General features: G+C 45.3%; 1 protein-coding gene across 3 annotated transcripts in view; it reads left to right on the top strand.

The window, feature by feature from the left end:
- Window positions 1–27,513, top strand: part of DNAH9 (dynein axonemal heavy chain 9) — a 211,213-nt gene that overhangs the window by 162,692 nt on the left and 21,008 nt on the right. For all 3 annotated transcript variants that reach the window (XM_076353524.1, XM_076353525.1, XM_076353526.1), the window contains 3 exons: window positions 2,500–2,648; window positions 7,506–7,633; window positions 23,286–23,513. In XM_076353524.1, the coding sequence (XP_076209639.1) occupies window positions 2,500–2,648; window positions 7,506–7,633; window positions 23,286–23,513 (505 nt within the window). The remainder of the gene's footprint in view (window positions 1–2,499; window positions 2,649–7,505; window positions 7,634–23,285; window positions 23,514–27,513) is intronic.

The following is a 27,513-nucleotide window of genomic DNA, read 5'->3' as shown; positions in this document are numbered from 1 at the left end:
AAAGCAGTCTTTGGATTGAGCTTCATACAGTCAGCATTCCTGATAGCCACCACACAGAAGGCTAATGGTCATCTGGTGTCTCATTTTCCTAAGCACTGTCAAAGCTGTGTTGTGTCTGTGACCCTTCAAAAAGTAGGAGATCTTGTAGAGCACTGGGGAGCTGCATACTCTGACCATAAGGACTTCAGCCTCAACATCCCTTCTTTAGCCGGTAGTGTTTCAAGATCACGTGCGTGTTAACAAATTCATCGAGTTTTAGATACCTGCAATGTTGTTGGATCCCACAAGTTGTTTTGCAGTTCTCAACTTGCAGAACTCTTCCTTCTGTATGTAGTTAAATCTGCCAACATTAAATACCTTACTGATGATCAATGGACATCACTACTAGTCCTAACCTTCCTGTCTCTCTGAGAGTCTTGACAAGTACTTGAGTGCACTTTAGGAGTCAAGGAGTAACTTGGTAGCCTAAACACAGGTGACTAGGTGTATTTTAGATGTCCTAGAATATCCCTACCTCATTTCCAGCTGCTGGTCAGAAAGGTGCAAGACCCTTTATGTCCCATGTCATATGTGCCAGCTCCATGAAGATGGTCTAGGAAGCTCTTTGGTATCTAAAATGATCCACCCTTGTACAGGCTTCTTGCATTTCCCTGTCTTGGAAGTTAGGTTTTTCAGCCACCTTTCATAGCAGATCCCTGGGGATATTTGCACAGCCTGTTTTATTCCCTAGGCCTAAGGAGTCATCAGGAGGAACCACTCTTACCCTGACTCACTCCTTAGAGCTTGGGTGGGGGCAGTGCTCTACTGTCCATCACGAAGAACCATAATTTCCTCAAGAGGGATTTTCCAGTATAAATACCTATTTCATCCTTCAATCTTATTGAAGAACATCAGCAAGGAGCTTCTTGCAACACCTTGTGCTCCCATGCTTCCACATCCACGATGAGGTCAGATCAGTCCAGCAGCTACTACCAAGGTATAACTTGGTCATGGTGAAGTCCTGCCAAAAGCACTGGTACTTCTGCCTTGAGGGATAGACCTTTGAAACACTGCGGAATGACTAAGAACTCTGGTAGCTGGCACCTCCAGCCATGGTTATGACACTATTATGGAGTCTTCACATAAAGGATCTTAGGCAGCTGTGGCTTCATATAATCTAGAAAAGCTGTAAGCCAGTCATTCGTCTTGCAGGGTATTTTTGCTTTTTGTTCTGGCACCATTTCTCAAATCCTACTGCTTACACTGTGAACCACCCCTATGAAAGCACCAACTGTAGGCACACTTCTAGTCCTGTCTCTGAGGGCAGGCCTTCCTTTCCTGCACGCGTGGTCCATTTCAAAGTCTCCAAGTCACATTAGTCATGTTTCTGAATCTCCAAGGCATCATTTCATAGAGCTGAGACTTGATGTAAAACAAGAATGTTGTGACCTCATATCTGATGGACTTTTTAAAATTTTGTGGGCTGAAGGTTTCCAGCAGCTCTTTAGCAAATCTTGACCAAGAACAGAAAAAACTGCTTGAAAGAGGTACCAAACGAAGTGGAAGCTTTTTCCTTTGCAGTCCCTTAGACATTTCTATTCCAACTGCCTTTCACTAGTCTTTGAAGGAGACTCTCAGCTCCCTTAGAAAGATTTTGACTGCCTTATTCTGGTATCATCTACCAGGTGAAAACTGGCCGATGTTTTTCTTTCCCGTAGTACTGAGGTTTTCAAAAGGCCCAAGTCATGCATCTACGCTAGAAGAGTAACTGCTCATTGCTGGGGTTTGAATATAACATTCCTACCTTTGAATATATGTTCACTGTATCCTCTTTTTCTAAAGCAGTGATTTTGGAAGCTCACCCTGGGGAAATTCAGCCTGGACATTCTCCATGCGCTGTATTCTGTTCAGGCAGCTGCTGTGGAGCTGAATTTTTTCCTGTTCACCCAGTTGTATTTTTCCTTGTGACTCTCATGCAGAGGCTAAGCTACACACGCCAGATATTCTTAGAGCTCTTCCCTTTTATCTTTCCAGAACAAAGTAATTTTGTAAATCATCTGGACTTTTTGTGATGGTGATAAATCTAAAGGAATGCTGTTTCCTCTCGAAGGCTGTATGGATTACAAAGTACACGGCAGTTTTCTATACATTAACTTAACTATTTCTTCTCTCCTGAGATACCTTTGTCAGAATCAATCCAGTACTTGTATTGAACTTCTGAATACAGCGCTGGGCTGGTAGGTCCCACTGTTTTCCCTTCTCGCTTCCTTTTGTTTGTCAGATATTGATGTGCCATGCATCATTTTACCCCTGTAAAAAGTGCCAAACATTGCTACTGAGTGATAACTCCAGAAACCCAGCTTGCAGATCCTCTCTAAAATTATTTTGTGCCCATTTTTTTTCATTTAGTTTCTAATTTGTTTGAACCAGCAAAATCAAAACTAATTAATTTATTATTTGCAGGGGAATCTGTCTTTTCTGAACAATAGTAGACTAGCAAACCTTTTTTCTTTCTGGCAGAGATTTTGTAGAAGAAAAGCTTGGGAGTAAATATGTGGTAGGGAGATCCCTGGATTTCGCAACAACCTTTGAGGAATCGGGACCTGCAACCCCAATGTTTTTTATCCTGTCCCCAGGAGTCGACCCACTGAAGGATGTGGAGAAACAAGGTAAATAAATCATGTCTCTAGGCATACCACAGCGTTGCTTTTTATCTTCTGCATAATTATCTTGGCATGACATTCTTGTTCTGTTTTTTTTCCTCATCTCTGTAGATAATGGAGTAATCTGTTAAAAATAGATAATTGTGAAAGTATGTGATTTTTTTTCTTTTTTTCTTAAAGGTTTTTGGATTTTTGTATAAAGTTTAAATTAAACTTGTCTCTTTCCTGCATTGCCTGGATTCCCAGTGTGGTTCACACTGCAACGATTTCTGAGTTGGTCTTGTACACAACCTATAATTTACATCAGAGATATCTAATATGCTGTCAGATAGCTAAAAATAAGCAGCGACTCCCTATAACAGTCTGCTGGTTAGTGGCAAAGTTTCCAGTTTTTAATCCCATCCTTCCTGAGTTGATTTGGTGTGGATGGTCAGATGTAGTACTGTCGGCTGGCTTCAAAGCTGAAGGGGCTTCTCTAAGATGCCTTATTTGAGAAGGCAGTGATTTCCATTGTGCACCGACTGCTGTAATCAGTGCCTCTGCTCTAAAGCTGCCAATGTGCAGAATTTGTTCTGGGTCTCAGCTCCACCGTGGAAGAATTACCATTTTTCATGGCAATTCCAGTAGGTCTGGAAATGGGTCACTTCTGACTGTTGAACAGAGGTAATTGCGGTCACTTCTTTCGAGACTGTTACAGCGGAGGGGCTCCGTCCCTCTGGAGCAGAGGGGTCAGACGCCTTTGGGTACTGCTTTACGGCTGCTCCAGATTGCCATCCTGCTTATCAGATATCTTTTCTTCTCCAGCAACGCGCTCCACATATCTCCAAGACCATAACTTGTGGTCAAGCCCCAATGCTCCTGGCAGTGCAGAATATAGTATATTGAAACTGTATGAATTACATATCAGACTACCATAGCAGAGCTGCTGGCTGGCTTTTAGCAGGCAGGTCTCCAGACTAAACATCAGCAAGGCTGGCAGCCCCAGCAGAGAAACCAGTGACACTGAACTAAGCCATCATCCAGGCAAGTGGTGGAAGAACGCTTACCTGTGGATTTCTTTTCCTCTCTATGATGCACCTTCTGGGTCATCCCAAAATAATGTCTGAGTCAGTCTTTACCCACATTCCCACAAGCAGCTTTGAGAGATGTTAAAGCCCAGTGCAGCCTGAGCCACAGGCCAGATCACAGTTCTCAGTCATGGGGAGTTCCTGGGCTTTGCATTATGTTTCGTGCTCTTCCTGCCCTGATACCAGGTCTCATTATTGTGAATTGAAGGGGCCCCCCCGCCAAGGAAGGTCTTATCAACTGCCTGGCTCCCCTTTGGAGCCACGTCTGTGATCCTGTCTCTCACTGTGTTTTTTTCTTGTATGGGAAATGAAGCACTAAAATCCAACCATGAATGGTTTAATTGGAATTATAAAGATGAGTGTAGTTGAGCACCTAGGGTTAGTCAGCCAGAAAAGTTACAGCAAGTAAAAGTGAAAAAAAATCTAATGGAATAAAACCATTGCTTCAGTGCAGCTGCACTGGCCTTAAAGCCTGCCTCGCTGGGATTTGGACTGGATTCATTATTCAATATTTTCTCTGCCCTTCATTAGGTTTTGTTAAAGTGCAAGTCTGGCTAGATAATTCTTGTGAATGGAAGATAGCTTCTTCCAGATGCTGCCCACTCATGGGACTTTTCCTTGACAACGTGGGGAGGACCCTGCAGCAAACACTGTTGGGCTCAGAAAGCTTCCCCACCTCCTGGGGCAGCCTGCCTGCACCGACCCCTCTCCAAGCCAGCAAGGAAGGAGAAAGGCTGGCATCATCTTTGGTGGGGCAGCCAGCGCAGACTCACTGCGTATCCCTCTGCAGTCCTGTTCCTATCTGTGAAGTGGAAATAACAACTGATACTAATTTAATTATTAATCACCTGGTTTGGGGTAGCGCCCTGCCTTCTGTAAATTTGCCCCATCCCTTCTTGAGAGGATGGGTCTTGAAGGCACAGGAGGGGATTAGCAGCTCTCAAAGCTGGCAGCCACCAGAGATGGTGAGAAATAAAACTGGAAACTCTCAAATATGGGGAGAGCTGTATCCCAGGGGGTTGCTGTAGTAAGGCTAAGCAGAGAGCTTGAGTAACTGGAGGAGTTTGGATGTTTGTTTTACTTATGGCAATCTGTTTCCAATCTTGTACCAAGAGCTGAATCCTAAGTCTTGCAAGACAAATCTTTTCCTCGTTTTACTATAAAACTTGCCTGCTTTTAACAGAAATCAGGAGTTAAGGGTGCACCGTCTGCATGAAGGCAAATCTGCACACAGAGATAAGTGTAGGCAATCCCAAGGGATCATAGAATCATAGAATCATAGAATCATTGAGGTTGGAAAAGACCTCTAAGATCATTGAGTCCAACCGTCGACCCAACACCACCATGTCCACTAAACCATGTCCCTAAGCGCCTCATCTACTCGTCTTTTAAATACCTCCAGGGATGGGAACTCAACCACCTCCCTGGGCAGCCTGTTCCAATGTTGAACCACTCTTTCAGTAAAGACATTTTTCCTTACATCCAATCTAAACCTCCCCTGGCACAACTTGAGGCCATTTCCTCTCGTCCTATTGCTTGTTACTTGGGAGAAGAGACCAACCCCCACCTCGCTACAACCTCCTTTCAGGTAGTTGTAGAGAGCGATGAGGTCTCCCCTCAGCCTCCTTTTCTCCAGGCTAAACAACCCCAGTTCCCTCAGCTGCTCCTCATCAGACTTGTTCTCCAGACCCCTCACCAGCCTCGTTGCCCTTCTCTGGACACGCTCCAGCACCTCGACGTCCTTCTTGTAGTGAGGGGCCCAAAACTGAACACAGTATTCGAGGTGCGGCCTCACCAGGGCCGAGTACAGGGGCACGATCACTTCCCTACTCCTGCTGGCCACACTATTTCTGATACAGGCCAGGATGCCCTTGGCCTTCTTGGCCGCCTGGGCACACTGCCGGCTCATGTTCAGCCGGCTGTCGACCAGCACCCCCAGGTCCTTTTCCGACAGGCAGCTTTCCAGCCACTCTTCCCCAAGCCTGTTGCGCTGCATGGGGTTGTTGTGGCCGAAGTGCAGGACCCGGCACTTGGCCTTGTTGAACCTCATACAGTTGGTCTGGGCCCATCGATCCAGCCTGTCCAGGTCCCCCTGCAGAGCCTTCCTACCCTCGAGCAGATCAACACTCCCGCCCAACTTGGTGTCATCTGCAAACTGACTGAGGGTGCACTCGATCCCCTCATCCAGATCATTGATAAAGATATTAAACAAGACCGGCCCCAGTACTGAGCCCTGGGGAACACCGCTTGTGACCGGCCGCCAACTGGATGTAACTCCATTCACCACAACTCTCTGGGCCCGGCCGTCCAGCCAGTTTTTGACCCAGCGCAGAGTCCACCTGTCTAAGCCGTGAGCCGCCAGCTTCTCTAGGAGAATGCTGTGGGAGACGGTGTCAAAGGCCTTGCTGAAGTCCAGGTAGACCACATCCACAGCCTTTCCCTCATCCACTAGGCGGGTCACCTGGTCATAGAAGGAGATCAGGTTGGTCAAGCAGGACCTGCCTCTCATGAACCCGTGCTGGCTGGGCCTGATCCCCTGGTTGTCCCGCTCATGCCTTGTGAGCGCCCTCAAGATGAACCGCTCCATAATCTTCCCCGGCACCGAGGTCAGGCTGACAGGCCTGTAGTTCCCCGGATCCTCCTTCCGGCCCTTCTTGTAGATGGGCGTCACATTGGCAAGCCTATGGGGGATTGGCAATCAGCACATGGGGACATGTGTACTGACTCCCCAGCTGAGCTGAATGCATCCTACTATGATGTGTGGAGCCAGTGTGGATGTTTGTTGGGCTGCTTCCTTCCAGCAGCACAAATTGGTGCTCATCTTCTGAGAAGCACACAGCAGAGAGAGCTTGCTTCAGGCAGTTTCTTCTCCTGTGAGATGAGGAGCAACTGGTGTCCTCTGTCTTTGGATGACAGATTCAGAAAAGTAAACAGGAGGTCTTTAGCCATGATCACTTAAAGGATCTGAGACACTGGCATGCTACAGAGAAATCAGGGGCGTCCGAAGGAGTATCACAGACTAAATGAAGAAACACTAAATAGCTGCCATCCTTCTTCCAGAGCAGGATAATAAATGACATGGGTTTTGGGGTTCCCACCCTGCACTGTGCAGAGAAGGATGCAGAAGGGACTGTAGGAGGTGGTCTGCAGTTGCTCCTGGAGCACCCCTTCCCATGGGCTCTGCTGCAGTCTGCTGACCGTGGGCCTTCCCGCACTCATTGTGGTGCACCCAGAGGCAACTCCACACCTGCCAAAGCATGATGATCCCTGAGAAATCTGGAGGGCTTGATTCTTCTAGATCCAAGAAACCTTGGTCGAGGCCACAGGAAGCTCACACATATTTCCTTTCAGCTGCCTTCTGAAAACTGAATGGGTTCCTAACCTTACTGCTGGTTCTAGCTTGCATCGCAAAGTGCGTTTCCCCACTGAACAATGTTTTGTTCAAAGCCTATTTAATCAGCAGGAAATTATTTTAATTTCCTATCACTATAAAATATGTTTTTACACAAGGTTGCAGGGGAATAATGTTCTTTAAACAAGAGGCACTTTGTAATAACGTACCTTTGTGTTGATGCCTCTCTGTAATTAAAAGTACTTTAAAATAGGCCACTGCTGTTTTCAGTGCTTTGGCAAGGAGTGTGCGAGAGACAAGATAACTATTATAAGAAGTGCGATAGCTCTTCTGTGAGGGTTTTTGATAAGACTGAATTCTGCCTTGCTGCGGCTGTGTGAGCTCAGCTTTGCTGCGTGCCGTTCCAGGTAAAAGTACTGAACATCACTCTTATTTTTCTTTTAGGGAAGAAACTTGGTTATACGTTTAACAACAGGAATTTCCACAATGTTTCCCTTGGACAAGGTCAAGAGGTAGTTGCTGAACAAGCTTTAGATCTGGCTGCGAAGGAGGGTCACTGGGTCATCCTTCAGGTACAGTGTCTTTGGAAACAGTCCTGCCGTTCTCCCAGGTTACCTGATGCTGATCACCTTAGCGAGGGCAGTCGGTTGTTCTTATCTGGTGGGAGGATGGGACAAGGTGTCATTTGTGTGTCCAAAGCAACCACCTTCTAACTGTTTCTTGCTGCTATCTTTTTGTTGGGCATTGTCATTTTGGTTTTCTTGCTCTTTGAGCCTTCTGTAGGGTGTGTCGTTGTAGGGAGTCCTCTGAGGAAAGGTTGTGCTACACTTTCCCGTACTTTTATTTGCTTCATGAATAAATAGAGAGCTTTGTTCTTAAGAGCTGTTAGACTAGTTCTCTTACTACCTTTCAAAACATACCCTGTATTTAAATGGGCAATGAGAACATGCACACCACCGTAGGAAAGGCAGAGGCTATCTGCAGTGGTGTCGATTCCTTTACGCATCCCAAACCAGGTAAATGTTTGAAGCTCTTATCACAACTTGGCAAAATGTTTCGGAGCCTTTTAGGGTGCAAAGGGAGCTCTGCCTTTGTCAAGTGCTCTCTAGAGCCACTTATTCAGTGAGTGCTTGTATTTGCTAATATGCAGAGTCAGTGATGCCAGCTCTCATTACAAGTCTTGGGAACCCCTCTGATTTCCTTGATGTGGATTTTATAAATGTTTATTATCGTTGAATTGTTTGGGCAAAATTAGATTAAGACAAAGCTTGGTCTGAGCCTACAGGCCTAATTTTGGTTTTAAATTAGATGCCATTGGTATTTTGATCTTGATTTTTGCTTTTTTTGCAAGCTCCCTCTAAGGTAGACAATGCTAAGCTTTTCAAGAGCTTTTAATACAGATGGCTGCAATACTGGCATCTGCCTTTAAGATGGTGAAGAAGAAAATATGCAGCTTTTTGAGACATATTCCATTCAGTAATGCAAAATGAAGGGTTCTTTTCTACAATGATGGTTAGATCCTGTAAAGGATCTGTTAGCAATGTCAGCTTCCATGTCTGTTGCTTCAGTGCTAGCAGATGAGTACTGCGGGCCTAAAGTATTTTTATTTCATCCATTCACATCTTCTCTGGTGGTCAGAGCAATCAGTAAGAGGTCTCAACAGACACTGAAGGTTAAATCGGAAGAGCTGCAGAAATTAGATTTATATGAAAGAATGATTTTGATGGCTGGGCTAACTGGTTTTCCAGCAACACCTGCCAAGTGTGGCTACCTCTAGTGGCACAGAGCAGACAGGTTCCCCTGTGAGCTTAGAGAGGAGCTTAATTCAGCTGGCCACTAGCAGGTTTTGATGCAAACTGCATGGGGCCAAACTCAGCGGTCACAGCAGTGGCCATTAGGACAGGCTGCCTGGTGACTCAGGGTCAGTCGGTCATCATTTTCTTTGGTGTAGTCACAAAACTGATAAAACTTTGTGCATTTAAATATTCTAGTTCTGTGTTGTGCCTGGTTTGGCATAAAGTAATACAGGCAAGACTGATTCAACACAGAGATCAGAGCTCTTTCTTCCTTTGTTTTTATAGTCATAGACCTTCTGAGCAATCCAGGCAGTGAGGGCCCCACTAGGAGCTGGAGTCGTGCCTTCGTGGCACTTCACTCTCGGGACAGACTTGGGAACATCCAGCAGGTGTTTGAGGCAGGCAGTACCATTTCTCTCCAGTTTCTGCATTTGGTGTCTCGGTTAGGCACGTGGAGTGACAGCAAAACAATGGAACTTAATTGTCACCCAGATTGGCCAAGCTGTTCAGCTCCAGAATCTGTCTCTGTATCTTACTTTGTGTTCCCATCTCCTTCCAAGGGCTGGAGCTTCATGTAAAATGAGAAGGAGTGAGACCAGCCTGAGGGGCTAGACATGTGTCCCCCACATTGACAGACAAGACTTCCCTAGTCAAACAAAACTCTTTTATGGTCAGCGGACATCCACCTGAAATGAAATCACCCTCTGGACAAACTGTTTTTTACAAGGTTGGACAAATCATTTTCACAAGGCTGAAACCCTGACCTCTCCAGATAGTGGTAAAATCAGTATCCAAACTCATCACAGCAAGAGTCAGTGGGTAAGAGTCCCACAAAGGATTCTCCTGTCATTTCAGTCATAGGTGGAGCATAGCAAATATTTGCCATATGGTAGTTTACTTGGCAAGATCTTTCCTGCAAGGCTTCTGATGACAAACACCTTGCCAGAGGAGCAGGAAGCTGCACTGGTCAGGCTCTGTCCACCTCCCCAACTGTCTCTTTGGGGCTGGATTAATGGAGATGTTGTCCAAACTAGGACGTTATCCTAGGACAGGATGGTGGGGGAACACAGGGCTGTAGGAGATTGGTGTTGCACACACACAAAGTTTCACGCAGGCATCAGGCACCACCTTCTTCTCCATAGCCTTCCATCCATTTGAAGGGGTAGCATTCAATTTTAAAGTGCAGAAAGAGCTAATTGCTAGTTTGTTACTCATGGCAGCTTCTGTAGCCTTGGAGGTAGGAAGCAGCTAGGTACCACAGCCAGGAGATGGTCTGAAGGTGCAGCAGGGCTCTGCCCTCTGCAGCTGACATTGGGTGGAACCTTCCCATGCTGAAGGTCTTTCCGCCTTGTGTGAAACCCCCCCACATATTTGAATAATCTCTCACTTCCCATTGTGCAGTTGTGTTACAAGATGAATCTTGCTGCCAGCAGGCCCAGCAGACAGGGCTGTGCCATTCCAGTAACAGCATCTTCCCAAGTTGCTCATTGTGACTCCCTGGTCCCTTCCTGGAATATTTTGGCTGTGAGAGCCTCAGTGCCGGCTCTCTTCCAAGGTTGAAAGACACGCTGTCCTTGAGGGCTGACTGTTTGAAACACCCACACAAACGAACTTTTCTTGAAAACAAGATTTATTAAAAATAGGAGGAAAATCAGATCAAAGAGCATGATGTGCTCAACTCAGAGGGCCAGATAATCTGTATCCCAGAATATTAAAACTCTGGTAGAAGAAACTGAAGTCCATTGCGGGTCTTTGTAATGAATCTGTCAAGTCAGAGGGTGCCATCTAACTAGCAATTAACAGATTCTTTAGCATCTGTATTTGAAACAGTGAGAAATTATTGGAGCAAACAAATTAGTCTAAACTCAACAGTATGAACATTTCAGAACAAACTTTGAAGGACAAAATAAATAAAGAATTGTAGGTAAACGTATCAAAGGTAATAAGAATTTGCTAAAGATGGGTCAGGTCTATTTGATACTTTGCACTGTGAAGGTAATTGAAGTTTTAGAGGAAATACAGCAGCTCTAATTGATGTGGACTCTAGTAGAGATGCAGAGATGGTGCCACACAGGAATGTATTAGGGAAGCTGCAGAAGTTGAACGTTGCTAGCAGAACTCCTGAGGAGCAGTCATGGGACCAGTCTTACTTTAGACATGACCTTGGCTTAAAAAAGTGAATATGTGTTAATGGCTTTGCACTGACACATTATTAAGAGAGGTGCCATTGATAGAGAAGAAGATCTAAATGTGATACAGGAAGACTGGAGCAGCCTGTAGGTCTGGAGTTGTTGAAATGGGATGAAATTTAATATGTTCTTAGGACTAATAGCAAAGAGAAAAAGAGCTGCTTCAGGTAGGAGACATTCCTGCAATGAAAACAGCAGGTATGAACTGGAAGTGGAAAGTTCTTTGGCTGTCTGAGCAGTGAAGGTCCAGCACAGCCTCCCTAGAGGTGTGGTGGCAAAGCCCTAAATGTTCTTAAGAGGGTGTTTAATAAATTTATGGGTGGGGTCTTGGCATGGATTTTATGTCTTATCTCCTGTCTTTCCTGCTATCCTGATTTTGTAGGCACTTCACATCATAGCGTCTACTGCTTTAACTGAATGAAAATAAGTCATACCAGTGTGGGAATTCATGGGAGGTCATGCAGACATTAGGCAAGGTGAGAACAGAATAAACCCGATTTATATGATGTGCCTGTTGTAAACTGGGTTCCTGTGAATAATTGTGGGCACTGCAAGAATGATTAATCTCACCTCCAGTCCTAGGTCAAAAGGGTCTCTGCTGAAGGATCTTCTTCTCTCCAGGTACACTATAGGAAGCAAAGATAACCAACTGAGTCTATAAATGTTTTGACAGATGAAGCCTGGGAGAAAAAAATCTCCTGCCTAGGGTATCCATGTGGAGAGCCTGTCTTGTCACACATTCCTGTTTGCCTTGGTAGGTGTCACATCCAACTGCACTGAGGGCAGCTTCAGTGTCTCACACGCAGCATGGGGAACAAACAGGAGGAATTACAGATTCGCGTACAGTTGTAGGACTACAGTCTCATTGGGATCCCAGAGATGTGCTGGGATAGCTCATGTGACTGAGTGCTGCCATGCACGTAGAGCAGCAGGAATGCCTGGGTCTCTGCCTGGGACAGGTGAGGAGCCATCTCAGAGTTTCGGGGTCAGGATTAGTTGGCAGATCAATCTGGCTGAGGTTGTGGTGGGTTTCTGCTACAGACCACCTGATCAGGAAGAGAATCATAGAATCATAGAATCATAGAATCATTGAGGTTGGAAAAGACCTCTAAGATCATCGAGTCCAACCGTCAACCCAACACCACCAGGCCCACTAAACCATGTCCCTAAGCGCCTCATCTACACGTCTTTTAAAAACCTCCAGGGATGGGGACTCCACCACTTCCCTGGGCAGCCTGTTCCAATGTTTCCAAAGAGGAAATAGATGAGGCTGCATTCAGACAACTGAAGGAAACCCCACTTTCACAGGCCATGCTCCTCATGGAGGGGCTTCAGCTACCCTAATATCTGCTGGTGGGATAACACAGCAGGGCACAGGCAATTCAGGAGGTTTCTGGAGTGCATTGATGACGAAGTCCTGGCACAGGTGATTGAGGAGCTGATGAAGGGAGGTTCTCTGCTGGACCTGATGCACACAAACAAGGAAAACTGGTCGACAATGTGTAGGTCAGGAGCAGCCTTGGCTGCAGTGACCATGAGATGTTGGAATTTAGGATCCTGAGATGAGGGAACAAAGCAAAAAGGAAGATCACAAGACTGGATTTCAGGAGAGCAGACTTTGGCCATTTCAGGGATCTGCTTGGAAGAATCCTGTGGGATATGGTCCTGGAAATAAGAGGGGTCCAGGAGAGCTCACTGATATTCAGGGATCACCTCCTCTAAGCTCAGGAATGGTTCATCATCAGCATGAAGTCCAGCTGGAGGCCATTCACTAGTGGTATACCCCAGGGGTTGGTACTAGGTCCTATACTGTTAAACACCTTCGTTAATGACCTGGATGATGAGACAGAGTGCACCCTCAGCAAGTTTGCAGATAATGTAAAAGTGTTGAGAAGTGATTGATAGACTAGATGGGTGTTCTGCCATTCAGAGGGATATGGACAGGATGGAGAATTGGTCTGGCAGGAATTTCATGATATCCAATAAAAAGAAAATTCAAGTCCTGCACCTGAGGAGGAATAACACCATGCACCACTATACTCTGGGGACCAACTGCCTGGAAAGCAGCTTTACAGGAAAAGGACTTGGGAGTCCCGGTGCACAAGCTGAATATGAGCCAGCAGTGTGCCCTTGCAGCAAAGGAGGTCACCAGTGTCCTGGGCTGCATTAGGAAGAGCATTGCTGGCAGGTCAGGGAGGTGGTCCTTCACTCTGCTCAGCTCTGGTGAGACACCTCTGGTACGCTCGATCCAGTGCTGGGGATTGTTCAGCCTCAAGAAGAGATGACTTGGGGATTTTACCAATCATCAGCACTTGATGGTAGGGAGTAAAGACTAGATTCTTATCAGTGGTGTCTAGTGACAGGACAAGGGATGATGGAGACAACTGGAACTCAGGAAATTCCATTTAAATATAAGTACAATCTTTTTTACTGTGCAGGTGGTAAAACACTGGAAGAAGTTGCCCAGAGAATTTGTGGAGTCTCCATCCTTGGAGACATCCAAAACCCAGCTGAGCACGGTCCTGGGCAACCTGCTCTACCTGACCCTGCTTTGAGCAGAGGGTAGGGACTAGATGATCCTCAGAGGTGTCTCCAGCCTCAGTGATTCTGTGATATCTGCTTTCCCACTGCCAAGTTAGCCATGAATATGTTTTTTTTGATGCATGTTGTCTCCCTTGTGTAGGGACGAAAGAGCTTTGCACATCAGCGAGCACTAGGCTATGAGCTAGCATAAACTGTGTCTGCTTGGTTTCCGTCTCTGGGCCTACTTGAAAGCTTTTTGCTAAGACAGTGACCATCACAATCACCAAATGGTATTTATCAGCCTAATAGCAAAGAAACAGTGAAATTTGTTTACATGTTTTCAGATGCACGTCTGAATGAATTGATGCAGGGAACAGTTCAGACATTAGATATTCCCAATTTAATTGTAGTCTTCATTCATTAGCCAAAATGTCACTTCCCTCTCTTTGCGATCAAGTTAATTTAATTCTTGAGCATCTTTCCATTTTCATAGGTTGTTGCTTCACTGAGTCAGGTTCATGTACTAAATTGAATAACAGTGAACTCCTAGAGCAAAACTGTATGAGATTCAGACATTGGCAGAGCCCTTCTTATTGCATTGTAAATACAATGGAGCCTTTTTCTGTGCACTTCACAACTAGTCCTAGCTACAAGCAAAAGAGGTATATTGTCCTGTATGAGATACATTGTCCATTCAAGGCACACAGAAGCATTTGGTTCTAAGCCTCTGCTTCAGTAAAGAAGAGACTGATTTTCCTTCCAGCCACAGTATCTTTTCATTCCTAGAGATATATAAAAGGAGAAATACCCACTCTATTTCCACTTCTCCTTCAAGATTTTTGGACAAATACTCTGATGGAGAAAGGTACTGGATTTCAGACAGCTGTTTTCCTTCTTGCCTCATGTCACAACAGCCATTCCTAAGTTTTTCCAATTGCAAATCTACTTACAGACCAGCAAGTAATCCAAATATTGATCTGGGATGGAATTAAGTTTCTGTTGGGCTTTCAATACCTTTGTAACTACTGCAGTCCCAGTTTTGTTGTATATCTGCTCTGGAAACCTCTGTCTCAGGACATATTTTGGGTTAAAACACAAATGTAATGGAGTCCTCCTGAAAATAAAGTTTATTTTCCTCCATTTCTTGAGATTAATCAAGCACTTGTCCTTCATTGTGCATTTCAGCTGCTCATCGCTATCTACCTTTACATCTTTATATCTTATGAAGTGAAATTTGATAAGATAAGCTTCAACATTGTCTTTAAAACTTTGGGGAATTCAGGTTAGTCCAGATTTTCTGTAGCTCATGCTCATTTGCTCTCTGGCCTGGCAAATCCCAGCAGTTTCCCATACCACTAATGGCTGCATTTGGGCTGAGGTCCAGATCTCAACTCTGGACTGTGGGGTTCAAGTAAAGGATGAAGCACCACATTGGTTGGAGAAGAAATGAGGACGAACTCAAATGCCTTCCTAAGCCTTAAATTGTGTCAGATTCTGTATAAATACAAGCGAATCCATGTGATGCCTGTTTTTCTGTTGTCGTATTTGATCAAAAGAAAGAAGAGGCCAGAGAGAGACCCGAGGTAGCAGTTGCCATTGCAGAAATGGTTTCAGTACACCTCTCCAGAAGAGGCAATATCCTGCCATCATCCCTCCCCTGAATGCCCTCTTCTGTCTGACCATGGACTGCTGAGTCCAGCTGACCTTCTGTTTCTCCTGGGTCCTACCAGCTTCTCATTAGACCCTCATCATGCTCTATTCACTCATTCCATCCCCATTTACTCTCTTCTTGTATTTGTCTTTGTACCAGAATTTTTCCTTCCTCTCTGCCATCATCCTGAGGCAATGTCCGTACTTGTCAGTTAAACAGTGCCAGGAGACATTTGTGGGGCTGGACCTCAGCTGTCTGTCCTGTCTCATTGTCAGCACAGATTCTGCTCCTGGTGTTAGATGAAGAGGCCTGGCTCTCCCCTTGACAATTCAGGAGTGAGGATAGGCCAAGGATCATTCCCAATAGACATCTAACCTATAACCCATCATATTTTGGAGCATAAAACTGGTCAATAGTGTAGAAAGGGGCAATTGTGAACAAATTAGCCCAGGAATAGTCCTAGGCACGTTTCATTTACTATCATCAACATTAAGGCATGTCTGTGCTAAAAGAACATGCAAAATATATTGTACTTCAATCCAAAAATTGTCTTAAACACAATCAGATGCTTTCTGATATCCTGGAAGTGCTGCGAAGATTTCAGACCAGCCCTCCTTGGGTTTTGTCTTCTGTTCCCTTTCTCCATTTGCATCTGCCTTCTGTGTACCTTGACCAGTGAAAGCGTCATAGAACAACCTATTTTTGCTCAAATTCTAGCAGAAGAGGGTTAGGTTCTCATTTGGAGGAGGGACTGCAGCAGGTGTGGGTATATACAAATCCTGAGAGCAGTGAAGTTGCTACAGCACAGCTTTAGTACGGGGCCAGTGGTGGCCCAGCAGCACAAGAGGAACAGACAGCATGTTCAGAGGTGAGACTGAAGGACAACAAATTAATTGCACTTGCTCTTACCTTGATTGTGTGTGGAGAGGCTCAGTGGGGGTTAAGGGCTTCAGGGAGGGATCAGATAGTGCTGACTCTGCAAGGATCAAACGTGTTCTTCCTTGTCAAGTGTGACTGTGGAGTGAAGTCTGAAAAAGCCTCAGGGTGCTGCTGCTGAAATCCAAGCACTTCACATCGGTGAGAATGTGATGCAGCCCTACTGCCTGCCAAGCGGGGCACCTTTGGTAAGTTGGCTACCGTAATTTCTCAGCTAGGGGAAAGCACATGCCAGAGACAGGGTAAAACTTCTCTGGTGCTTCCAGAGCTCTGAGATTGCCTCTTTCCACATTGAGCAACAGCAGGCTCGTTGCTCAGAAATAGCTTGGTCTCTTAGACGTATGAGCAGGTGTTGGTGGTAGGGTCTGTGCTTATCCATTTTGGTCTCCGAGTCCTGTAGTAGTATTCACATGATCATAGGGCTGGCTGTGGAAGGACAGAGCTGTTCCTGAGTGTGTGTGGCATCTTCTCATGTGATGAAACCTCACACTACCATTGACAGTAAACACGGCCAAGGGAAAAGACTCTCTGCAGTGCCCCCTCCCTGTCCTTTTTTATACCCCAACATGATGCAGTGAGCATTAAAGTGTTGGACTGTCTCTGGACTGTAAAGCCTAGCTTTCAGATTTACTGTAAAAGCAGTGACTGTTTTCTGGGAGCATCTCACAAGAGAATGAGACTTTGTAAAAACAACTAATTCTCATTGCTCTGGGAGGTGATTTGTGATAAGGCGTGAAGGAGAGAGCCGCTTTCAGAAATGTGAAGGGTCTCCAGTCGCTATCAGCAAAGGGAGTGCATTGTGGAGTGTGTTCTGGTTTATATATATGTGGTGCTATTTCTGATGGTTACCATAGCAACACTTGCGTCCTGTGATATATGTTCTGCCTTGTGAAGAAGAAACACACAGAGGTGCTTGGAAGTGAATTCCCAAAGAAAAGCCTCTAGTGCTCCCATGTTCCTGCACGTGCACCCTAGCCCAGCTCTTGCTGCAGACCCTCATCCTCCAGTACCTGCTCTCAGTCTCTTGTACTACATAACGCAAAGCGGGGAAATAACACAGGGCAAGGTACTGTGGTAATGGTCAGTGTGCATGGGAAGGTGTTTCAGATTTCTTTTTTGCCTTCTTTTCAGCAGTTTGCTTTTTAGCAGGATTTGGCCCCAACCCTCCATTCATAAAGCAAGGTAATGAATTTGAGACCATTGCCTATTTCTGCCTGCAGCACAGACCTAGACATGAGCTGTGAAAAAACAGAGATGCTAGGGAGTTGTCTTTTACCCTTGCACAACAGCTCTTTCACAGATTTCAAAATCTGGCTAAGAAAAAATGTAATAAAGCAATGAAATACCTTCCTGTGTCCTGGGTAAATGTGTCTTCAGGGGGTCTTATGGAATGAGTAGGACGTAAAACTGGTGCAGTGTAAACTGTACAGTGTGATTTAGGGAGATAGTATTGGGAGTGCATGAAGTCCTGAGCCAAAGGAAGGTGGACAGGCTGGATTATCCCCTCTTTCACCTGAATAAGATCTAGAGGTAGCCCATGAAATTGGTGGGAGGCAGATTTCAAAACAAGCAAGAGGAGGTGGTTCTTCGATGAACATGTAGCTCAGCTGTGATTGGTGTTAATGCAGTGTTGTCTGTCTTATCTCGTTATTGATAATTGACATAACATTCAATTATTATGACCGCATATGTTGTCATTGCCACGTTCTGTCAAGTTGTGTTTTCTGACTGCTGAGAATTAATTTGCAAAGTTTCCTTCAGACCTGTGAATCCCCTCCACCACACCTCTGTCTGGTGTTTTGCAGACATATTCATTTGATCAAGTCATGAATTCTTAGTACCAACCTATGTTTTGCTGCATATATTCCTCCTTTCCATCCCTTCTATCACAAAAGAGTAGTATATAAATGCACTCAATTATCGTTAGATTAGAAATATTCCCTAAGTCGGCTGTTAGGAGGCAGTGATACTGACAAATAATGACCATTGGTGTTATGTCAACACAAGCGAAAGCAATTATTTTTCAGCCGTCTAACACCACAAAAGCAGATGTAGGAAGAAACTACCAATTAAAGATGAAAATACTTAAGGTATATAGTCTATGATTAAACTGATACTTAATGCACAATTTTTCTTTTGCTATTCTGTTGAGCTCTTTCCCTGTATTACTAAATCTCTGTGGCTGTTTGAAACACTTTGGTTACAGGTTTCAGTCTACTCCTACTTTATTATTGGACTTGTGTTTTTAGAGTGAGTTGGTGGCCTGGACCCTGGGGATTACCTCACCTCTTGAAATCCTAAATGCATCAGGCAAGCACTGGTACATTAGCAGTCAGATATAATTGCATTTTGTCTGCTGCTCTTCACACGTTGTTTACAACAGAGCAACTCTTCCCCAGAACATGATTCTTTTGCTCAGGCATCTCCTGATGCCTGAGACAACTGAGAGCAGTTGTCTCTCCCCACACGCCAAACTCCATTTCATTCATGTAATGTGAGCACAACCCTAAATCCTTTCAGGGAAGGAGACTGAACTTATGCAGTTGTAAATATGAAATGTTGTTCCCAGACATGTGAATCAGATTTGGGGCAACAGGACTGGAGGGTGCAAGGCATCCATGGCTTCCCCCAACAACAATTCTCTTGACTCATGTTTCTGAAGCAGCTGCCATCTCAGAGACGGAGGCTTGACCTCTGACAGAAAATGTCTAGTAATTTATTTGACTTAGGGCATCAAGACAGCCCCATAAAATCTTGTGCAGAGGAGGGCAATATTGAAGTTACCAGGTGGCAGAGAAGGTGGTATTTACATCTAAAACACAGAGGTCTTGGGCAAGGAGACAGAAGTGCAGGAGCTTTTCCTGAGTTCTTGGTACACTTTGTACCCAGCCCCATAGAGGGTAAGAAAATGGAAAGAGTTAAGTGCGCCTTTTTAAAAGATGTTAGTCTTGAAAATGCAGTTGCACACTTGCTGTGTTATTTTCTGATACTCCTGAAGCCAGTGAGAGTAATGTATCTCCTGTATTACGAGGAGGCTTCTGAAAGCACCACTCATCCCCTTTAACTTCTGGTGCCTGCAATAGAAACAACTCCACCTGACCCAGTCACCACAGCCTCCTTTTCCAGGCCAGGGGGACAGATGGGCACTTTCACCAGAGTGATCCATCGGATGTACTGTACACATCTGTCTTAGGGTAAGATGACCTACCTTCTCCATGACTCTCCAGTGGGATGACTAGTTCAGCTGCAGATATCTGTGTTCAGACATACCCATATCCAGTACCCTTGAAAACTGGTATAGATCCAGAGGCATAAAGCCATTGTGAAGGCAACTTGTACTGAAGTTGTGGTTATGCAACCAAGAACAGACTTGTTCTTGTTGTTGCTTGTTGCTCTTGCAAGAGCAACAGAGCTCTTGCTTTGTGACACTTGAGGGGGCAGGCAGGTGTGCTTGCTAGTCCAGCTGCTTGTAGAGGCTGGGTGGCATTGCTTGCAGAGCCAAGACTCAGATCTACGTACATTGCTGTCGCTATTAGGAATCTAGAAGTCAGCCTTCACCATGATAACTACATATATAAATAGGGCAAAAAAAAAAGTATAGTTGAGATACCAAATGTAAACATACCAATCCTTAGCAGGATCCCTCTACAAAAGCGAGAGGTGACACTGACTTTTACACCCAGGGCTTGGTGAGGACATGGCAGTGTGCAAGGACAGTCACTGATGTGCAAAGGGGGCTGTTTCTGGATGTGACTGAGTTTTTAGTCTCTTCTCTCCTGTGGCACCCCAGATCCTCTGGAGAGATGTATCACCATCTGGTCCTTCCTGGTCCATCTCTGAGTGCTGACCCATCCCTCCAGCATTTGCAAGTACTGCTAATAGTCTGTGACAGCAGCCACCGCTTTGTCCCAACCCATGCCTAAAGGACCTCAGCTTTTCCTTTTCTACAGCCGTTCATCCTCTTCTCCAGTCCTGGCTGGGATCTCTCCATAAAGTAGCTCATGAGGGACACTTGAAACCTCCAACAGAAAAGCCAGAAGAAAGTTTCTGTGTTCTCATGAGAGAGCTCCCTTGATGTTCTTATGCAGCATCAGTCTATAAAAGCACTGTACTGGGGCAGACCAAAGCGCTGCCAGCCCGGTTCCCTGCCTGTGAGAAGGCACATCCAGAATCTGAGGGAAAGGGTGTATAAACGGTGTAAGTGTGCAGGGATGTTTCTCTGCATGGATCTAAGCTCAGTTTCATTCTGTGATTCTCTCAGCTTCCACAAAACCCTGAGACAATGAATTCACAGTTTAGTTGTGTGTCATATGAAAACGTACTTCCACTTCTTCTTTTCAAACTTGCAGCCTGCTCTATTCATCCCTCCATTCTTGTTGTTCGCTCACCCCCTCCACCCTGATCTCCTCTCTCTCTGAATTGGAGAGTCCATATCAATTTAGTGTCTCCTTGTGTGGAAGCTATATCCTTTTGCGGATAGAGAAGTGAGAACTAGGTATTATTTTCAAGATGAAAGCCCACTACGGATTTATGGAGTGGCATAATAATGTTTGCAGTTTTATTCTCTGTTTGTTTGCTGACATTTGATTGCTTTCACATTGTTAAGCATTGAACTGTAATTCGCAGGAAATAACCATAAGGACTCAGAGATCTCTTCCCTGAGTGGTAATAGCTAATTATGAACCCATCATTGTTTATATCTTTAGCTAGTGTTGCTTTTCTGTGTGCCTTACTTTGTATCCATCAACACCGAATTTCTTCTGCCATATCATTGCCAGTCACTTAGAAGGATGGCATACTTTTGCAGTTCTTTACCACCAGGTTTTATTTTCAGTACTTGAAATTACTTTGTCTTATGACTAATTTTGACAGTTCACTAATCATTTGCTCTTTCAGGTGGTTTTTTAATATGGTGAGCAGCTCAAACTCCATCAGTAGCTTCCCAACCCCTGTTTCCTGTGTCTTAACTGGTTGGTAGGCTACGTGACCTTCCCTCTTACCTGTAATAATACTGGTAACCGAAAGAGAAATAGCTGATACTGATGAAAATCCAAGCATGGAGATACACTGGCCCCGTGGAGGCAACTCCTCCACTGTCCAGGGCGATGCCTGAAGCCGGTGTGGTGAGCTGCCTGCTGGAGCTCACCTTTCCAGCAGCTGCAAAAGGAGTTTATGGTGACTAGCTCAGATTTGGATATCCCTTATTAGCTATCTAAAATGGGCTGGAAATTTTAGATTCCTGGTTTTCTCTAATTCATACTGTCTGTGTGTTCATTCACGGTTTATTAGAGCCCCTGCCAGTTTGCCCAGTGAATACCGAGGAGTAATGCAGCGCTTCCATATCTGAGTTTCTTTAGGGTGGATACCATCTGGTCCTAGTAAATTGTTATTATTAGTTTATCAATTTTTCAGAAAAACTCTTCATCTGCTGCTTCAGTTTAAGAGTCTTTCCAATGATTAGGGGATTGGAGCATCTGTCATATGAAGAGAGCCTGAGAGAGCTGGGATTATTTAACCTCAAAAATCAGTGACTCAGAGGGGTTTATCAGTGTGTTTAAACACCTCGTGGCAGGGGGGAGTACAGAAGATGGGGCCAGACTCTTCAGAGTGGTGCCCAGTGAAAGAGCAAGAGGCAATGGGCACAAATTGCAATACAGGTTTCCCTTAAACATAATTATTTTATTTTATTTTATTTTATTTTATTTTATTTATTTTTATTCTATTTTATTTCTTACTGTGAGGGTGGTTGAACACTATCACAGGTTGCCCAGACAGGTTGTGGAGGTTTCAGCCTTGGAGATATCAAAAAACCCAACTGGATACAGTTAGGATACCTGCTGTAGCTGACCCTGCTTCGAGCAGGAGGATTGGATGGATGATCTCCAGAGGTGTCTCCAGCCTCAGCGTTTGAGTGATACCACGATGTAACACAGGCTGTAACAGTGAAACCCTCCTCAAGCTCTGCCGTGACTATTCCTGCAAATATGAGCTGTTTTGTGGTGGCCTTGCCTTTCTTGGGCACTCCCTGTTGTACACCTTGATCATCTTGTAGTTTTATAGGCTCTGTGGTAGGTTTCTGGCTTCTGGAAAAGGCTTTATTATTAGTTTTTATGGCTTTTGGAATATTGCTTCTTAAAATCTTTTTTGGTCTTACCATGACTGGATTTTGTGCTGTTTTCTGTTTTTCTCATTTGGACACAATTTCCACTTTCTGAAGAATGTCATTTTACTCCTAATAGTCTCCATTACTCTACTATTTAACCACGAAAGCTCCTTTCTGGTCCTTTTTACAGGCAACATATATTTATTCTAGGCCTCTAATATGGTTCCTCTCTGTAATTTCCTTTCCACCTCCAAGCAGTTTATCTTTTTGGCCACTGCTTTTAATTTAAGTTTAGCAAGTTCCTTGTCCTGTCTTTGGATGGGATAAATGAGCTTCCAGAGTGCCTGTTAACACAGTCAGTTTGGATTACACACCTAACTTTAAAATGAGGGTAGTTTTAGCCCACGAATCCCTGCTGTGTGTGACCTGTCCTGTTCCTAATATAAAAAAATCTGTTTTCTCGCCTGGAAACTACAACACTGTATAAGACTCTAGCTGAAAAAATGAGGCATGTCTTTATCCATTTCACCATATCTGCACAATACTGCCTAATTTTCTGACAGATATTTTGAATTAGTTGCATGAATAAATAACTATTCTATGTTAAAGGTCTTTGTAAAACCACCTGCTTGATTTTTTTCCCCAGTAACTGATATTGAGGGTCCTCACTGTTATTCTGTTAAAAATGAAAAAAACATTTTCATTTGAGCTTGGTAGATCTGGAGAAATAACTCTACTTCATCAGCCGTACATTACTGTAACAAGGAGAGTATCATCACTGAGAACCCAAACAACCCAATAGCGGTTTGCTTCATTGCTGGTGATTTATATTGAGTTTAAAAGTGTACTTGATGTGACAGAATATTTGGGGCAGTGAATTACACACAGGGACAACTGGGACAAGTACCAACTTCTAGAGCATAGCCGTGGTGTATGCCATTCATTGGTGCAATGGATTCGATGCCTGCTCAGCGCAGGTGTAAATGGGGGGGATTGATGAAGATTTGTCCCCTTTGTCCCTGCCAGAACATCCACCTGGTGGCCAAGTGGCTGAGTTCTCTGGAGAAGAAGCTGGAGCAGCACAGTGAGGGCAGCCACCAGGATTTCCGTGTCTTCATTAGCGCGGAGCCAGCACCCTCCTCTGACAGCCACATCATTCCCCAGGGCATCCTGGAGAACTCCATCAAAATCACCAACGAGGCCCCAACTGGGATGCATGCAAACCTGCACAAAGCCCTCGACAACTTCAACCAGGTAGGAGTGGAGCAGGGCTCACGCCGGTGACTGGCCGACAGTCGGCTTGGAGCTGCTGGAGCCCCATGTGGAGTGTGATGTGTGTGGGCATTGCCGCTCCCAGGCAGCAAACGTGCGAGTCCCTTTGCATCGTGTAGTCCCTGGATCCAACAACCCCCTCCTCTCTTCTTCAGGATCTGGGCACAGATCTCTTTCCAAGCACTGATTTTCCCAAGAGAGGACTCAGGTAATCCTGAACAGCTTCTTTCTTGCAGAAGGCGACAAGATCCCAGACTTCTGCCCAGTTTAATAATTTCCTCACCAACGTATGATCCTTAGAAAGGCTGTTTTGTTACAGAATCAAACTTCTGAGTGCAGTATATGGGAGACTTTTGTCATGTTTCAACTTGATTTCTGTGTCTGTGTCACTCCTTTTTGGGCTGGCGAGTGACATATTACATCTAACACCCAAAGACATGGAGAGGCGAGCAGGTTAAACCTAGCTTTTTTGCTCTTCTCTTTAACCAGGTTTAGAGGTTCAGAACTGCTGATATGGTCACATCCCACATGACTCTTCAGAGCAGCATAAGGGGACTTGGTGTTGTGTGCCCAAAGGCCATTCATCTCAAAACCGTGCTGACATCAGAAATGTTGCGAATTAGAGCTGAAATCTCCCTGCAGGGAGGACTTGCTTTGCCAGACGAGGGTAAAGTAGGCCATCTTGATAACTGCTGGCCCACAAGAAGAATAGCTGACGGCAGGTTGTTTGTTGCTTTTGTTGCGTGGTGACCATGTAAACACTCTCCTGTTACAACAGCCACCCTCCCCGCTCTTTGCTGCTGGAACTGCAGCTGAGTCTCTTGTGCGGGGCACACAAAAGTGAAGCGTGTGGAAATGAGGGGAAATATTCTTCTCTTGGTGCTGCAGAGGTTATGGATCAATGTTGGAGCTGTTGTAACATGGTGATTAAACGAGCCTACTTTGTGGCCTCACTTGGCAGCTCTGGGCACCACAGGGTAGGAGGCTGCCAACAGCAGTGGGGCAGGGATCAAGTCCCAGTGGCTCTCCAGGGAACAGCCTGTGTGTCGAGGCATGCTGGAGCCTGGCGTGTATCACTGCTGGAGGCAGCTGTGCTTCTGCTGACCCTGTTTTCCGCATGACACAAAAGGCTAAGGGCTAACCACTCACATTTATGAGTGGTTAGAGACACAGACCATTGTGCTCTGCCTGCTGCCCTGAACACCCATTACCTGCATTCACACATCACCGTTACCTTGGTGTTGTTACCGTAAATCGGCAGATGAAGAACTCTCTAAGACTCAATTTGGAGTTTTAGAAAGCAGGCATTCTTTATTGCGGCGCCGAGTGCAAGGTGGAATTTCCACAAATCAAGCACACCTATGGCTAGATCACCGTTACATTTATACACAAAAATTATAAGGTAGTACACTCCCAGTTACAATGATTGGTTAGTGATTTACTTATAATTATAATATCGGTTATGTCATTCTCTTCTGTTACTACGCTTGCGCAGGGGAAGGGTCTTCACTTGGGCAAAGGTCTTCTTGACCTGTGGGTGTGTTTTTTAGTATTATAATGAAGGCAGTTCACTTCAGGACACCTTAAAAGTAGGTTTTGTTGCCAAGTTGGCCAGCTAGATATCTACCTTGCCAGGTTGTCAAATAACTCATCCCATATACCATAGAACCTCGGGGCTCTGGTTATGGTCTAGAGAGTCCAGAGAATAGGGAATAGGGACTTCAAGCAACACAGCCTCAAATAATAAGTAACACAGCATCCAATACATAACGCTACCATAGGGGCTAACTTATTAGAATCAAAATGTTCTTATAGTTGGTTATTTCACAACCTAAAGATTCAGTAAAACTTAAGATACTCTTCAACAGTGTGTCGAGCTCTCACAGCAAGACCCTGGCTGTTAAACCTAGAGCAGCCAGAAGGGCCTGAAGGTACATTCACCCCTCGGACTGCCTTTTTGGATCACTAGCACTGAAGTTACTACGGCCTCTCCGTTCTGCTGGTGACTGTGCTGCGAACATGCAGGGCAAACTTGCAGGATTGCTTTCTTTTCTCTCCATACAACCTCTTGTCATTTGGGACCAGGCAGGAGCAACCCCAGCCTATTGTGGACCCCAGGCACCGGTCCATGGGGCAGAGAAATGGGGACAGCTCAAAAATATTCTTGCACTTAGACATTGGTATGGAGGGAATCTCAAGTGCAGAAGCTAACATTGCTGAGCAGGTGAGGTGGGGAGGCACCATGCAAGGTTTAATGTGAGTAGTCAGGGAAGATTATTCCATTTTTATCTATTGTCATTCATCATCTTGAACTCCACGAAACGTCCTGGAGAGCAAGGGAGGGGAGAACCTTCACCCCAAGTAATGTTTCCATCCTGGCTCTGCTCATTTCAATCAGATAGTAATTAGCATTTTCTAAATTGCTAGAGTATTATAAAATGTCCTTTATCAGAAGTACTGGAGTGAGTGGGTGGGGCCCCGTTACACCTCATTTCCCTGCTTTGTATAGAATGGATGTTCAAATTTAGCTTTCAGCTGAAAGCCACAAAGAAGGCCCATTATTCTGTGTGAGGAATATTGTTCTGCTTTGTAGCTGAAGAAAAATGCACAACTAAACAGAGAGGCTGAATGAGACTGAGCTGGATTCTTACTCAGTGTTCATTCAGGCAAGCTCCCTTTGATGTCCAGGGGCATTTTTTGAAATGAGAAAGGTGCTCAGCACATATTTGAGCCAGTACTTCATCAGGTTGCTGATAATGAAGGGGGCTTAGAGTGCTGTCTCATCAAGGGGAAAACAGTGTTTGGGATGTTCTTGATCATCTTATGCAGTTAGTCAACTGCATACTTTACAGTAACGGCTTCCCCTTTTTCAGCACAGACCCTGAGCTTTGTTATGCTCCCCAGCTGATTAAAGGTCTAACATTGTATTTTTTTAAGATAAAGACAATGAAGGGAAGTCACAGGGGCACCCTTTGTAGTCTCTGTCACATAACAGAGTGGAATTAAAGGGTCTGTCCCTGGCGAGGGAGGATGGAGGGGCTGGTGTAGCTACTCCCTCCTTGCTCAGCTGTGCAGGTCAGAGCCACCATACCCTGGATATGCTATTCCCAGGGAAGGTTTGCAGACGTGGGTGGCGGTGTAGGCAGGCCCTACCCAACATGTTAAACTCTCAGGTCTGGAGAGATCTCTACTGTTGGCCATGGGAGATCCCATCAGGTTCCTGCCATGGGGCAGGGGATCCACTGCTCAGCCACACCGCTGTTGCCAATGCAGAACGAGGACCAGAGCTTTCCAAGCCTCTGCTTGGCTTCAGCCACAGAAAGGAGGTTCAGCTTCCCCCCCGAGAGCTGAGCTTCAAGCCTCATGCCATGCACACAGCTCCAGTCCTTCATCCCTTCTGCTGCTCTGCTCTCCCGTAACATTGATGCTCACGCTGCTGGGAACAGGCATGGCTGCCCAGGCTTCCCCTTGGTGCTTGCCTGCTGAGACGTCACTCCCAGCACCATTCAGGGTTCTTTGGAGACTGGTTCCCTTTGTTCATTTTCATTGATCAAATGACTCAGGCTCCTGCCCCTCCACCTCCGACATCACAATTCTGCCTACTCATTTGTAGAAATTAAAACTTTAAGCATCACCTGAAAGTTGGGAAAGGAAGCACCCATTGCTGTGCTGGCTTTAAAGGGCTGCATTAGATTTTTTTTGCAAGTGTTTGATCTCCCTTGCTTGGATTTTTAGTAGTTTCTCACATCCCTGCTTTGGTGCGCTGTGTAAGGTCGTGCCGTGAGCAAATCTGCTGCTGCAGCACATGACCAGGCTGGCTTTGTGCAGAGGGTTGCAGCAGCGGGAGCACAGCCTTTCTGGGAGAACTCCCTGCTGCTTCAGCCCTGCAGCTCAGAGAAATGCTGCCCCAAGGAAAACTTTTGTACTCAAGAGGCACGGCGGACTTTAGTTCTTCCAGGTACAGTCCTCCTCGACAGGAACC

Source organism: Aptenodytes patagonicus, chromosome 16, assembly GCF_965638725.1.
Source record: "Aptenodytes patagonicus chromosome 16, bAptPat1.pri.cur, whole genome shotgun sequence".
In the NCBI taxonomy this organism is placed as follows: Eukaryota; Metazoa; Chordata; class Aves; order Sphenisciformes; family Spheniscidae; genus Aptenodytes; species Aptenodytes patagonicus.
This window is presented reverse-complemented; position numbering and strand designations above follow the sequence as displayed.